Raw genomic sequence first — 14,448 nt, 5'->3', positions numbered from 1 at the left:
ATTGATGCTTTAGGAAAAATGGAGTACAAACATGGACGACATCCAGTATTCCCCTGTCATCATTTAGTCTGTCCCAAGACCCACACAACTAGTCTATGGACTTATCTAAATCTCCCTGATAGTTCAGTGAAGAGTAATCCATTACTACTTAACTAAATTATTTCTCCTACTCTACTTCCAGTTGTTTGAGTAAATTCACTGGTCATCCTAATTAAAGCCATCCATATAATAACCATGACTGAGTGATTCTGATAACAGGGGTCAAATGCTTTTGGCCCTCTTGGGACTAACTGCTCTCCTTCACAGTTTTAACTCAGTCCCACAGCTTTCAAGCCAATTTGGTTTACTTTATTTATTTATTTATTTATTTATTTGAGAAAGAGGGCACAAGTGAGTAAGGGGCAGAGAAAGAGGGAGAGAGAATCCCATGAGGGACAGAGAGAGATGGAGAGAGAGAAGTGGGGCTCACCCAAAGCGGGGCTCGTGTTCACCCAAACAGGGTTCGTGTTCATCTGAAGTGGGGTTCAAACTCAGGAATCCGTGAGATCATGACCTGAGCCGAAGTCAGATGCTTAACAACTGAACCACCCCAGGGTCCCTGGTTTACTTTATGTCTACATTCTGGATTCTGATTTGCCTGGCACAGTTTGTACAGTGTATTAAAAAAATCATAGATGCATACTGGAATCTCGTGGGTAGCTTTAAAAAATACTGGTGCCTATGCCCCCTGTCCCCAGATATTCTGATAAATTGATGTATTATGCAGCTTGTGCATCAGGAGTCTTTGAAGTTCCCCCGGTGATTCTAATATGCAGCCAAGGTCATGCACAGCTCAAGCAAAGTAGCCCATTTGCAGCTGACCTCTCACCTGGGCTGTAGAATTTCTATTCCTTTCCCCACCCACCCGACCTCTCTCTGTAGCTGTTCAACTCCCACAGTCACAGGAAATTTCAGTCTTTCCTTCCTCCTGACCACTTATACCAATGATGTCAAACTCCACCCGAGTCTTTTATAATTACAATGAGTCTGTTAGCTCCTCTTAACTCTCAGGACATAACCATTTCTCTTATACTCTAATTTATGTTATACCTCTCAGTGTACCTATGAATACAAGGATAATCCCTGCCCACAAATGACTTATTTTTTAATGATGACTTTTAAAAGTTTACAAATAACTGTACTGGACTAATTAATGATCAAATTTAGGTAGTTATATGCCACTACATTTAAAATCAAAGATCTCATATATTCACACATATTTTACCTTGAGTATTCACACACACACAATACACAGGGTAGAGGTAAATACAGAGATACCCCAAACTGTGATAGAAATGAAACCTCCAAAGGGAAATCTCAGCATTTGCTGAAACTCACAGTGGCTGGCACCCCATCAAGTTGTCGAGCCCCATGATTTGACACCAAGATCCCATCCAAACCATGTTTAACTGCCTCCCTGGCATCATCACCTAGAAAGAGAAAGACAGCCATTGTATATGAAAAGGCAATTTAACAGAAGACATGGGTTTAGAAATTGAAAGGTCCCAGTCAAAGGGAGGCTGACCTCATACCTTGCTCAGAATCTTTAGCATAGGAATACACCAAGGGTTAGGTCTAGAATAGTAGTGATAGTTTCCTTGACCAAAGTGTTAGCATTGACAACAATTTAATGATGGCATAAAATTTTCAGTAGATATCAAATTGATATGCAGTTAAAATTTATTTAGTCTCACAAGGAAGTACTCCTACTAAGCATTTTTATTATTATTAATGAGATAATACCATTTAGTGTTTAGCAGAACTACCCCTTTGCAATTTGCATAGCATAAAAGAATACATCAGTGGAAAGCACCTTAAGTGTAACAGAAAAGGGACAAATCTATTCCAAAAACATTGTTTAATACAAAGTTATGTCTTCAATAATTATCTTAAGTTGTATTGTTCTATAATTAAATGTATTTCACCCATTGAAGTATATGAAAATGTACAAAAATTAAAATTATATGCTGTCTCTAATCATGCTTCAAAATATATCAACTTCTGAAAATACAGTTTTAAAATAGATTAACATTCTCTCAAATCAATTCCCAGCACACTTTTTATATTTTATATTTCAAACTATTGTTTTCAGCATGCTCCCAATAAAAACACATTTGCTAACAGAATCAGGCAAATGACACTAATACTCAAATTTAACACTCAGAAATAGTTGGCCTAAGATTGTAGTGAAAAGCATATTTAGGAAATGTAACCAAATGGATACCAAACATTGTATACATTCATAAATCCAGCAATGGAGATCAAGGGCAGACCTGACCAAGAATAATGAAAAAAGATTCATAAGAGAATCTGTAATTCTGACCTTTTTTAAACTGTATGCTAAACCATCATTTTCGAACCTGTGTTTTATTGAGTGCTAGTTTTTAAGTATATCCATTTAAATAAACGATGCTAGTATTATTTCTCTTCTAAAACTATATGTACATGAAAATGTTAAACTCATGGTTCATGGACTGAATGTTTGAATCCCTCCAAAGTCTGTATGTTGAAACCTTAACCTCCAATGTGATAGTATCTAGAGATGGTGCTTTTGGAAAGTGATTAAAGTTAGATGAGTTCATGAGAGTGGGGCTTTCATGAGGGTATTGGTGCCCTTATAAGAAAAGATCAGAGAACTTACTTGCCCACCCAATCTCCACTCATAACAATGAACACGTCATGTGAGCACACAGTGGAACTTTACTGTTAACTAGGGGCTACTGGACTGTGAGCTCCTTAAGTGTCAGAGCCGAGAACAGCATCATGTCATATTGTCAATGTTTTCCACCCATAGGTTGTCCCAGCCATTCATTCATTTCTTTAGAAAGGATGGAGCTACCATGTGAAGTGGCCCATTGTTGCACAAGCGATGAGGGAGGACAGGATGGCTGGCTTCTGTAAGAGCTTCACAAGCAGAACTCTCATGAATCTCCTGGCTTTCTTCTCCGCTTCTCATCTTCCATCTCTGTCACACTTGCAGACTAGACCCTGGGTGCCTCTCAGACAATCATTACAGAATCTCCTGTCTCCTCCAGGGCTTCCTCTGGGCCTATCATGAGGGGGAGTTTTCTTTGCATTTCCTCCTATAAACACGTTCCCTTACATTTTGTGTCTCTCATAAATCTCTTGAAGTTTCTCTGTTGTGTGTGTCCCTTATCTTTCATTCCTCTGCTGTCATAAGACTTATGCAGTTTTGTATGTCTCTACTTTATTTTCAGTGGCTTAATGGGTTTGATGAGAGGGTACATATCTACTCAGTCCATTATTTGGAACCAGAAACCCAATATATTATCATTTAAACTCTGTTTGGGTAAATGGTTCTTTAAAAATATGGCCTTAATACAATGTAAAGTGTATGTGGGATTGGGGAGGTTTGCTTTGGTTATCTAATTGTGTGCATGATACCAAACATCAAAAGTAAAAAAAAAAAAAAATCAAAATACATGTAGTTACAACCTATGTTCTCAGAAACTGAATATTATCAGTAAACTGATCCTATACAATATGAAAAAAAAAATGATTAACTGCTTAGGGTTAGTAGTTAGACCACCTGAATTTGAATTTGGATCTGCTACTTGCCTGCTACATAAGTGGCAAGCTTCTTAACCTCTCTGTGCATCAGGGTTCCTAAGTCATAAAATAGGGATAGTAATTCACATAAGATTGGCTTGTGAATTAAAGTAGTTGAATGAGTGTTTAGAAAGTGCCTGACACATGTTGAGGACTCAAATATTAACTGTTACTATTAATTTCATCTGATGGTGCAGGAAGTATAAACTCAGATGAGTAAGTGGAGGAAAATTCGTTTGCTGGATGCCTTTGGCAAGTCTGTTTGAGTTTTGTTTATAACAATAAATTTTCATCCTGGTCAGGATTATGATTATAAAGAGCCTTTCATTTGAAGTAAGCACTGCTTAAGTAACAGTTTGTTATCTCCTATCATTTCAAGTGGTTTTCCAGGTTCTTCTAGGCAGTGCTGGGAATGTAGGGGGAAATGATAGAATGGTTTACTCAGAAGATAAGATCCTGAGTATCTGGAGAAGCAAAGTAAGAATAATTTATGACCAGATATGAACCCCTTTCATTAACTGCTTATGAAGCCTTGTCCAAAGTTTCACATTTTATTTTAATCCAGAGAGAAAAACAATGTTGCCTTAATAGGAGGGTGAAAATGTTCTGGCTTTGCAAAAAGTTCATGAATTTTTGGTATTTTCATTAATCCTTAACGTTTACTGCTATGGCATTCCACATATGTTAATTTGCCAGTTAATACATTAATTGATTGACAAATGCAATAGTCAATGGGGAATAGCACTGTTTGCTATCTTCTTGATATATTATTTTTATATTTAATTAAGTACTCAAGATTTACCCTCAAGCTCATGGAGTTTTTGACTCAGGACTCTGCTATCTCATAGGAATTTAGTAACTAAATCCTAGTTGCATGGCAGCAGTTTTGAGCACAATCTAGAAACTCTGAATAGCTTTGAGAGTGTTGCAAAAAAAAAAACGTGTATAGGAAAAGAGCTAGTTACAGTTTTGAGAAACAAAAAAGCCACTATGGAAATATCACAGAAAAGTTTAATTTTTTTTTTTATTTTAAAACAACTCTGAAAAGCATTATGCCTTTGCTCATAAAGCCATTTGTTTATTAGCATGAGTTTTGGTGAAGACCAAATCCTGTCTCAAATACATGTTTAGAGTTTGTATTGAAGTTTTCCAAGGGCAGAGTTTAACCACAGCAAGAGATTACATCTTGCACTTTAATTTGCGTTCATTAAGATGCAATTCTTAAAATGGTGGTAAGGGGGGAATTTTCACTGAGATCTTTCCACCATATGTGAATTCATGCTCCCGCAAACATCATCTATACCTTTTTCATCAAAAGAAAACGAAAGAGGATGGGTGATGCTTAGTCTATCCATGTGACTTCTGGAAGAAGATCCGTGAAACAGAATTGGATTTCCCAGAACTGCCCCCCTCACCCGCCCCCATCAAGATTGAGCTTTTGCACTACTTGATGCAGTTGTTGTCATGGAGACAATTCTTGTTTGTTAAATAAATGAAACAAATAGTCACAGAGAAACTAGACAATGTAAACTGTACATTTGTAAATAAGCTATTTCCTTTCAAATGCCAAATGCTCCATCTCTCTCTTGCTTTTTGAGGTCTCTCTAATTATATAGACTCATAGTTTTCACTGAGGATTTTAGTCAATAAACATTTGGGCTATCTACTATGTGTAAAACATTATGAAATATGTGGAAACAAATGATATGATTCACATGGATGAGAATAAAAGAGAAGTGATGGTGAGGGTGGTGGTCCTAGGTAAGATGACCACAGAAGGAAGTTCTAGAAGCCAGAGTATTTTTCAACATAACACATGATAGTAAAGTCTAATTAAATAGACATACATCATATCCTAGAGGACAGAGTTGGAGAAAATGATATATATTGGGAATCCTAAATTGAAAAGCTTGTTTAAAATGTAAATAACCTCATTCTTATATATGTTCTCTATTAGACAAATATGGGACTATACTAAGACTTCATTCTTCTTTGTGTTTTAAGCCCTTTGCCCTGGGCCACACTTGTGATGAGAATGAATTAAATACTTGGAACTACATTAATTTTCTAATTCAATTCCACCTTCTCAGTTTCCTGAGGTCAGCCACAATCATCTCTTGCCCAGGCAACAAGTTTCTTAAGTGTCTCCCTCACCACAATTTTGCCACCTCCATCCATCAGGTCCATGATACAATGCTGGATTTTTCTAAGATACTAATCTGATGAGGTTGCTTCCCTGATTAAGAATCTCAGTGGTTCTCAAATATGTTTTATAAATTGTTACTCAGAACTGCTTTATTTTGCTATTATTTCAGTCTGAGTCTTTTGATATTGTGACAAAACTCAAACATTATCTGTCATTCTAAAATGAAACTCCCTAACCTGCTTTTATAAGTGTCCATGCCCTATTTGAAACCCCACCCTAATACCGCATAGATTTCTATCTCAGCACTTGTAACATCTTATTGCCCCCAAATTCTTGTTTTTATGTCTGTCTCCTACAAGAATGGGCTCTCCTCTTAGCCAAAGACCTCAAATTACTATCATTTTTAACTTCAGCACACAATAACCATGATGCATATTTACAAAATGAATGCCTTCGTGAGTGAGTAACTGAATAGATGCATGAATGAATGGGGCAGAACCTTTGGGTTAATATTCTATAGTATCTACAGTTGAATGTAAGTATAGGAAGTAGTGCTAACAACTATCATGGATGACAACACGTATGCCAGTTAAGTAAGTGAAACTGTTGTTTAAAGATGTCTATAACACTAGGAACTATTCTTTGAAGTGGAATCCACAGAAATTTTGAACTAGTACAATGATCAACAGGAAAGAATGTAACAATATTTTTGAAAAGCACAAATGAAGATAGGTCTGGATTCAAATGTATTTCCACTATTTTAAAGCTTTGCTGGACCCATTCTTTTACTTTTATTAACTTTATTTCTGCACACTTAAGATTATATAGATAAAGCCAAGGGCAAGTCTACAGCTTTATAAATAGGGGCCATGTGACTCACATATTCAAGTAAATATGATGAAAATGTTTTGATTAGAAGTTGTTGAAAAAAAAAAAAAAGAAGTTGTTGTTGACCCTGAGATAAGTTAATAGAATATCTCATCTCAGAGCCACTTACTTAAACATTCACATTTAAATAATAAGGTCTTGGCAGTTTTCTATATAATTAACTAAAAAAAATGTTTTCAAAGGCAGGAAAACATTTCTGTGGGAGAATACATTTATACTTATACTCCAAATTATCCAAGTCATTGGTACTTCCCTGTGGGATTTGAATACATGTGGATACTGGAGAAGCAGTCAGTTTTCTTAATAATCATGGCTTGATATTTGAGGATTTTAATGTTGTAGTCAACCATTCTTCATGTGGGATTCACCACACTCAAAAATCAGTCCTAGTCATTGGTACTTGCAAGGAACAGGAGAAAAATAGAAAAGGCTCTTAAAACAGGTCTGGCTGTCATAATATCATCTTTGGGTTTCTTCTTGGTCTAGAAGCAGCTTGTTGTAGCTTTTAGCCAAAACAATGAACTCAAGACATTTTGCCTAGACCTTGTCAAGCTCCATGATTTAGTGATGGCTCCAAGATAAGGCAACGGAAACCCAACACTTTAAAAAAGGTTAACTTCTTACTTCATGAGAGACAAGGTCTTCAGTGTATTACCTAAGAATGAGGAAATATTTACTCACAAACAACAATATGGAGAATTGAGAGATGGAATGTCTCCTTAGATTTCCACATTAATTTTTCCTGGTTATTTTCTCTTAAAAATATCATGATCATATCTACAAAGAATCATGAGAACAGTATGAGAAAAACACAAACCTCTCAAAATGCCTTTTGCAACGATTGGCAGTGATGTCAGCCCCCTCAGCCATTTAATATCCTCCCAGCTGATGGATGGGTCTATTGCTTTAGTTACGTATGTAGCAAGTCCACTGTTGTCTCCAAAATTTTCCTTTGGAGAAAAGGCTAAATCATTGGTTTCAAAATTTTTCATTCTGAAATAAAGATACATAAAATGAGAATTTCCCAGAGTTAGAGATAATTTTACAAAGACTCATTCAATGAAAAATGAAATGTCAGCCTTTCAAATCAATTAGATGTTCTTCAACCATCTATAGGTTGCTTGCATGCATATTTCCCATGTTTTGAGGTAAGATTCCAGACTAAGTGTGACAAACATTATAGACTCTTTCTCCTGCCCTCCTATTATGTTGTTGGTGGTGATGGTGGACACAGGGAGTGGTGGGAAGTGTTTCCCAGCATGTGGGTTCTCAGCTCTTGCCTTTTCCTCCTCCATTTAGTTGTTTCCTCTGAGGCTGTCTGCCTACCGACTCAAACTTACCAATCTTTCAGACAATCCTGGCAGGGCATGAGCTTTCCAATTACCAAGATCTTCATTTCTTTGCCTGTGGTACGACCACTAATTTATGTGCCAATTTGATTGGGCTAAAGGATACCTAGATAGCTGGTAAAATGTTATTTCTGGGTGTGTCTGTGTGGATGTTTCTGGGTGAAATTAGTACTTAAATCAGTAGACTGAGCAAAGATGATAACTCTCATCTCATCAATGTGGGTGGGCATCATCCAATCTGTTCAGGTCCTGAATACAACAAAAAAGTGGAAGAAGGACAAATGTGTTCTCTGTGCTTGAGCTGGAACATCCATCATCTCCTACCCTTGGACGTTGAAACATCTGGTTGTCAAGCCTTCAGATTTGGACCAGAACTTACACTATCATCACCTGATTCTTGGGCCTTTAGATTCACATTGGGACTTACACCTTTGGCTCCCCTGGTTCTCAGGTCTTCTGGTTTGGACTGGAAGTATACCAGTCTATGAGCCTCCAGCTCATAGACAGCAGATTGTGGGACTTTTCAGACTCCATAATAATGTGAGTGGATCCCTCATAATGTGTGTGTGTGTGTGTGTGTGTGTGTGTGTATGTGTGTGTCCGTCCTACTGATTCTGCTTCTCTGGAGAATCTAATACATGTGACTTTCTTCTGCTCCTGAAGCCCTAGTAACCACACACACAGGAGATCTGAAGTGTCAGGAATGTTGGCATATAAATACCCCAGCTCCTTCACCCCTAAGCAGGCTAAACCTGAGATAGGTTCTACATATCCCAGAATTTCCAATCAGGATTGAGCTTCAGTTGCCTGCAGTTGGAGTTGTCTTGGTAACAGGCCCTTTGTTCATTGCCTCCTTTCCCTGACACCACTTCCCCACTCAGTATTCACTTCATCTTCCAAAGAAACTATTTGCATTTAAATCACTGGCTCACAGTCTCCCCCTAGGGGAACCCAAATTGACACACAACCTCACTGAGTTGCTGCTTCTCCCTGTGTCTAATTTTATTGAACCAATTTAGACCAGGATTTCTCTGACATACTTGTAAGACTCTGCTACTGGCTCATTCTATACCTGAAGTCTTTTCTCTTGGCTTAATATCCTGATATCCTCACTACAGTTTGGCAGTTCCCTAAACCAGGGACAAAGTTTTTTCTGCCTGTACCTTTGATCACTAACTGGGTAGATGACCATCTGGATATACAATGGCATCACCCCCTGTGACTTAGCTGCCTACAGACCCAAATCCAATTGTAAACTTCATCTCTCCGAAAGGGTATCTTTGAATGATGACAGTGACCTGGATTCACCTTGCTTTTCTGCACATTATAAATTACCTTGCTAGTCAATCTCCAATTTGGATAAAATACAGCTGTATATTATTCTCTGGCTTAGTCATAACACTTTCTTTCTTTCTACTAGTTCTGCCATTGAACATATAAAGGATTTTGAAGCAACGACTCTAACAATTTTTATATAAACCTAAAAGTACATAGGCACACTATTTTTAATTTTTTCAAAAGAATCATAAGACTTCTTTTAATACAAACTAGGCTTAATGTTTTTAGTATACTTTCAGCTAAAATAGCTCCTTGTGTGGCTCGAGTGGCATACATTCTCATAAGGACATGAACATTCATATCCCACCTAACTCTATTCAAGCCATTGGCAACATTTTCTCAATAAGGATTGAACAGCTTGTCCTATAGACCATTGACTCAGTTGACCATTAAGGATCATAGAAAATTCCAACTTCATGAGAGTCTTACTGGTACCCATCTATTTGTTGAGATTTGGTTTGGATTTTAGCTGAAATACCTAGCTAGGCATTTCTTTTTATCAAACCATTTAGGGTTGTACATTTTATCACAGCCTTTGGTATTCTGTGCTCATCTTCATTTGAATTAAGCTAAGCTTTTGGTCTATAAACATACCCTTATTATGAAGACCTATTCCAGAATATTACCTAGAAATGGTATTAAGTGATATTAAATTCCGAACTTTTAAATAATATTGTTAATAAGAAAAAGGTTAGGTCTGTCTGTTCCACAGCAAGACCAGGGGGGAAAAGAAGAAAAACATCTGTATGTATATATACTCTGCATAGCACCCCACCCCCATCCCAAACAAGCTACAGTGTTTCAGCAGAGGCGGGGTGGAAGGGTGAAATGGATAGGAAAAAACAGAAACATGGATAAAATTATATAAATAACTGTTGTTATTCTTGGATGGTGAAATGCAGATCAACACTTGAATGAATGTTGCCTTACAGAAAATTCAGTGCACAATGAAGCCTTGTTGTTACTCTAAAACGTTGTTCAAAGCCAGAAGCCAAGAAAAAGTTTTCAGATATCTTGACAGAGACCCACGATGGAGTGTTTTACCAGTGCTTCTGAAGGAAACCTCCATGAATACTATTTTTATTTGAATTATGACATATACACAAGAAACACTTAAAGTGGCTCTGATAACCAAAGTGTTCCATTTCTCAAGGAAGGAGAGGAGCAACGTCAAAGTAATAACACAATTACTTGGGACTTAATTCTCCAAATCCCACCCTGTTTAATGACCCAAAAGCAAAGGAAAGAACTGGCTTTGTAAGAAACTCATTGTGCCTTGAATGCCTGAGAATATTATTTACTGTAAGTACTGATGGTGTGACATGAAAGACAAAGCTTTGTGTCTCCATGGTGGGAAACAAAATATAAAACAATAACGAGTAGAGCCCATGATATCTACACAATATGAAAGGGAGAGAGATTCATAATACATATAGAAATTTGTACATGGGCCACTAACTTTTAATGCTGGTTAGGAAAACATTTATATCAAGAACATAACCCTGCTAATTTCTTCCTCATTGTTCTGGGCACTTAGAAGAAATGTTCAGGGCATGGATTTTAAGTTTGAGCTCTAATTCTTGTTCAATGTCTTAGTAGTCATGTTTCATTGGGTAAATCTCATGTAATCTAGTACATTTTCATTGATGGATTCAACATTACTTACTGAGCACCTGCTATATGTTTTAGATGTTTAGGAGATACCAGTAAGTAAGACAATCAAAAATACCTGGCCACGTAGGGTTGACATTCTAGCAAGGGGAGACAGAAAACAAACAACAAACATAATCGATAAGTAATTTACGGAGTATGTTAGAACATAAGTGCTATGTAAAATTAAAAAAAAAAAAGTAAAGCAGAATAAGAGGGATGTGAGCTGGTAGAGGTTTAACTGAAAGTTTAGATATCATAATCCGACTTGGCCTTGCTGAGAAGGTACCTGGTAGAGGAAATCAGCAGAGCATTGTTATTGTATTTGTTTCCTGTTGCCGCTATAGCAAATGACTGCAAACCTTTAAAATGACACAGATGAGGATTTTAAAATAACACAGACTTATTATACTACATTTATGGAGGTCAGAAGTCCAAAATGTATCTCACTGGACTAAACTCAAGGTGTTGATAAGGCTGTTTTCCTTCCAGAGGTCCTAGAGAAAAATCTTTTCCTTTCCTTTTCCAGCTTGTAGACACCTACATGCCCTGACTTCTGATGATACCCTTCCAATTTCTGCTTCTATCATCATATCTCCTCTGACTTTTGACACTCCTGCTTCCCTAAGGACACTTTTAATTACATTAAGCCTACTGGAATAATCTAGGATAATCTTCCCATCTCAAGGTCCTTAACTTAATCACAAGCGCAAAAGCCATTTTGCCATGTAACTTAACATATTCACAGGTTCCAGGGATTAGGACATGAATGTCTTTGGGAGGTTATTATTTTGTTTAACACAGTTACATTTTGAATATTTTCCTAACCAAAGAATTTAGAGGCTGTTGGCCCTGTATCAAGTTCTCCTTTGCAAATCTTTCTCTCCCCTCAACCCCACCCAGGATTCCCAAACATACTGTATCTCCATTCTGATTTCTACTGTTTGTTTTTATTTGGGTTTTCCACTAGAAAGACATGTAGATCCATCCTTGATGTCAAAGTATAAAAGAAGTGAGGAAGTTAGTTGTGCATGGATTTGAGGAAAGACATATAAGGTGGAGAGAGGAGTCATTTCTGAGGCTGTAAGGCACCAACCAGCAAGCCTGGCATGTTGAAAGAACAGTAGGCAAGCCCATACAGCTGGGAAGAGTGAATGGAGGTGAGGGTGCCAGGTGATAAGGGAAAAGAGATAACGGGGTCCTGCTCCTGGGAAGCCCTGCAGGCCACTTTTATCATGACAGACCTGGGAAGATAATGGCAATCTGATCTTCTTCCCTGTGATATGTTCTGGCTGGTGTGATTAATAAGTCCTTTTAGGGCTATCGGGCTATAATCAAATCACCAAAAGAATAGGTGTCATGATTTACCTTGATCTTAGTCAATGGCTGGAAATTTCTTTTTTTTTCTTTCAACTGCCTTGGTGCTGCACTAAAGAGCCAAATCTTTACTCAGGGTAAATGAACCATCTCCAGGGGGTAGAGAGAGGAGAAGGCCCCTGCCTCAAAGCCTGAGCAATCAATCTAGTGAACTGGCCCCATTCTTTGTTTCTTCCAAGAGCAGATGAGACTTCCCCTTATTCTCCCTCAGTTTCAGGAAGCTCCATGCCATTCATAATACACACATACATGTGTTTTGCATATAGACCAAGCAGAAACTACCAAACTCCTGAACTCTGGCTGGTCTCACATGCCAAGAGTCGGGATCCTCCCCCACCCTGTTTACCCTTCCCCCTCTCCTCCCCAGCAGAGGAAGTAGCTAGGGCTGGAAGGAGCCACTGCTTTACAGACTCATTCTTCTCTGGATTTCCTGCCTCCCCCGCCTGCCAAACCTCACTTCTGAAAAGCCCGGCTTCACCTTCTATGAGTCAGGTCAGTTGCGGAAAAAAACCTGATTTCATATCAGGCTGTAACAGATGAGCTTTTTGGTTGTATGTGGCCTCAGGCGGAAGCCTGGGCCTCCCATTAGTGCACTCTGCCTTCGACTGCTGAATGTGAGCTGCTGAGGAGCGGACCAGAGAGCGCTGGCCTGCCCCGAAGCCCAGGAGAACAAACAAGGCCAGTGTGCACTCCAGGGGTCCAGGGCACCAGGCTGTGGGGTGTTTCCTGTGTTCCCTGTAACCTGGATGTGTTGCTCATTATTTGATCATCTTCAGATGGGAGATGTGACAAGCCGGGGAGTCGTGGCCACTCCTGAGCACATGGACAGCTGAAAAGGGCCTTTGTCTCTTGGTCCTTCTAGTCATCTGGGCAGGAGCCCAGGAGCAAAGGACAAGGGGGAGAAAGCAAATCAACCCTCCTGCTCCTGACAGAGTGGCCCTGGCACCAAAGAAGCAAGCGATATCAGCCAGAATTAATTAACAAGTGTATACAGTAGGGTGTATAACACCCTAATGTATTATTTATTATTGTTGTCATTAGTAGTCGTTGTGAGGGGAGGAGAAAAAGGAATACCAAATTCTCTTTCAAATGGCCAAAGGGAAAATAACGTAGAATGTTTCCTGTCAGAAGCCTGAATAGCGGGAAACTAATTATTTTAGAAAGTCTAATAAATAAGGTAATCAAAATAGAGAAGTAAGGTGAATACAGATTTCATATTAGGGAAATTTGAAGCCGTCTACTTCTGATGGATTTGGCAAGAAGTGGGAATATGTCAGGACTTTTGTTTTTGTTTCTGTTCTCTTAGAAAGACAGAGTGTTTGGGTAACCCAGTGTCTGGGATACACGGAACAGGTTTATTGACAGCTCTGTCAAGGAGAGTACTTTCTCTTTCTGTCATTGGGTTATTGAAGGTACCACATACACAAACAATATCCTAAATCTGCCTAGAAGTATCACAGAGATAGCACCACACAGTTAATTTACATATCGTTCAATGATGGCAAAATTTTATGCATGGTAGTTTATACTCAAATAGATATAGACACAGCAGAGCTATATAATAGTTCTGTGACACTCAGATAAGACTATACATGGACTTACGTGGTGGTTGAGATACATGTTACTCTATACCATATATGGAATTCCTACCTTTTAACAATCTTCTTGTCCTTGTATGGAATGCTGATTTGATTTAGAATCTTTTGGATTTGGGTCTTTTAGAAGTGTTCACTTCATATACAGAGTAAGCAATGGCCCATTGTAAAATGAGGTCTAGGATCCTAGGAAGGATCCTTTATCTTTTCACATACTCTGATGGATGGATGCCTTGAAATCCCATCATCAAAATGTCCTCCATTAAAATGAATATTTTGATTCCTTTTCAGATAGCTTTATCCCTAAAAGCTATCAGTCACATATTGATATGAAAAACCTAAGAGCAGATTTTGGCGGGAACTAGGGTAAGGAAAAAACAAAGGGGAAAAAAGGCCTCCAGGTTAAAGAGACGAGGGTTCTTTCTCAATAAACTCCAGGAGTTCCTAGCTTTGACACAATATAAGTCTAGTCCTAAAATATTACAGGGAAAAGGAC

The 14,448-nt window shown here is 38.2% G+C and overlaps 1 protein-coding gene across 1 annotated transcript in view; it reads right to left on the bottom strand.

Moving 5' to 3' along the window:
• Positions 1-14,448, bottom strand: part of HAO1 (hydroxyacid oxidase 1) — a 47,479-nt gene that overhangs the window by 7,752 nt on the left and 25,279 nt on the right. Inside the window, exons 4-5 of the mRNA XM_078444257.2 lie at positions 7,461-7,636; positions 1,378-1,469 (exon numbers count right to left, since the gene is read on the bottom strand). Coding sequence (XP_078300383.1) covers positions 1,378-1,469; positions 7,461-7,636 — 268 coding nt within the window. The remainder of the gene's footprint in view (positions 1-1,377; positions 1,470-7,460; positions 7,637-14,448) is intronic.

This window comes from Panthera onca, chromosome A3, assembly GCF_046562875.1.
Source record: "Panthera onca isolate mPanOnc1 chromosome A3, mPanOnc1 haplotype 2, whole genome shotgun sequence".
Lineage (NCBI taxonomy): Eukaryota > Metazoa > Chordata > Mammalia > Carnivora > Felidae > Panthera > Panthera onca.
This window is presented reverse-complemented; position numbering and strand designations above follow the sequence as displayed.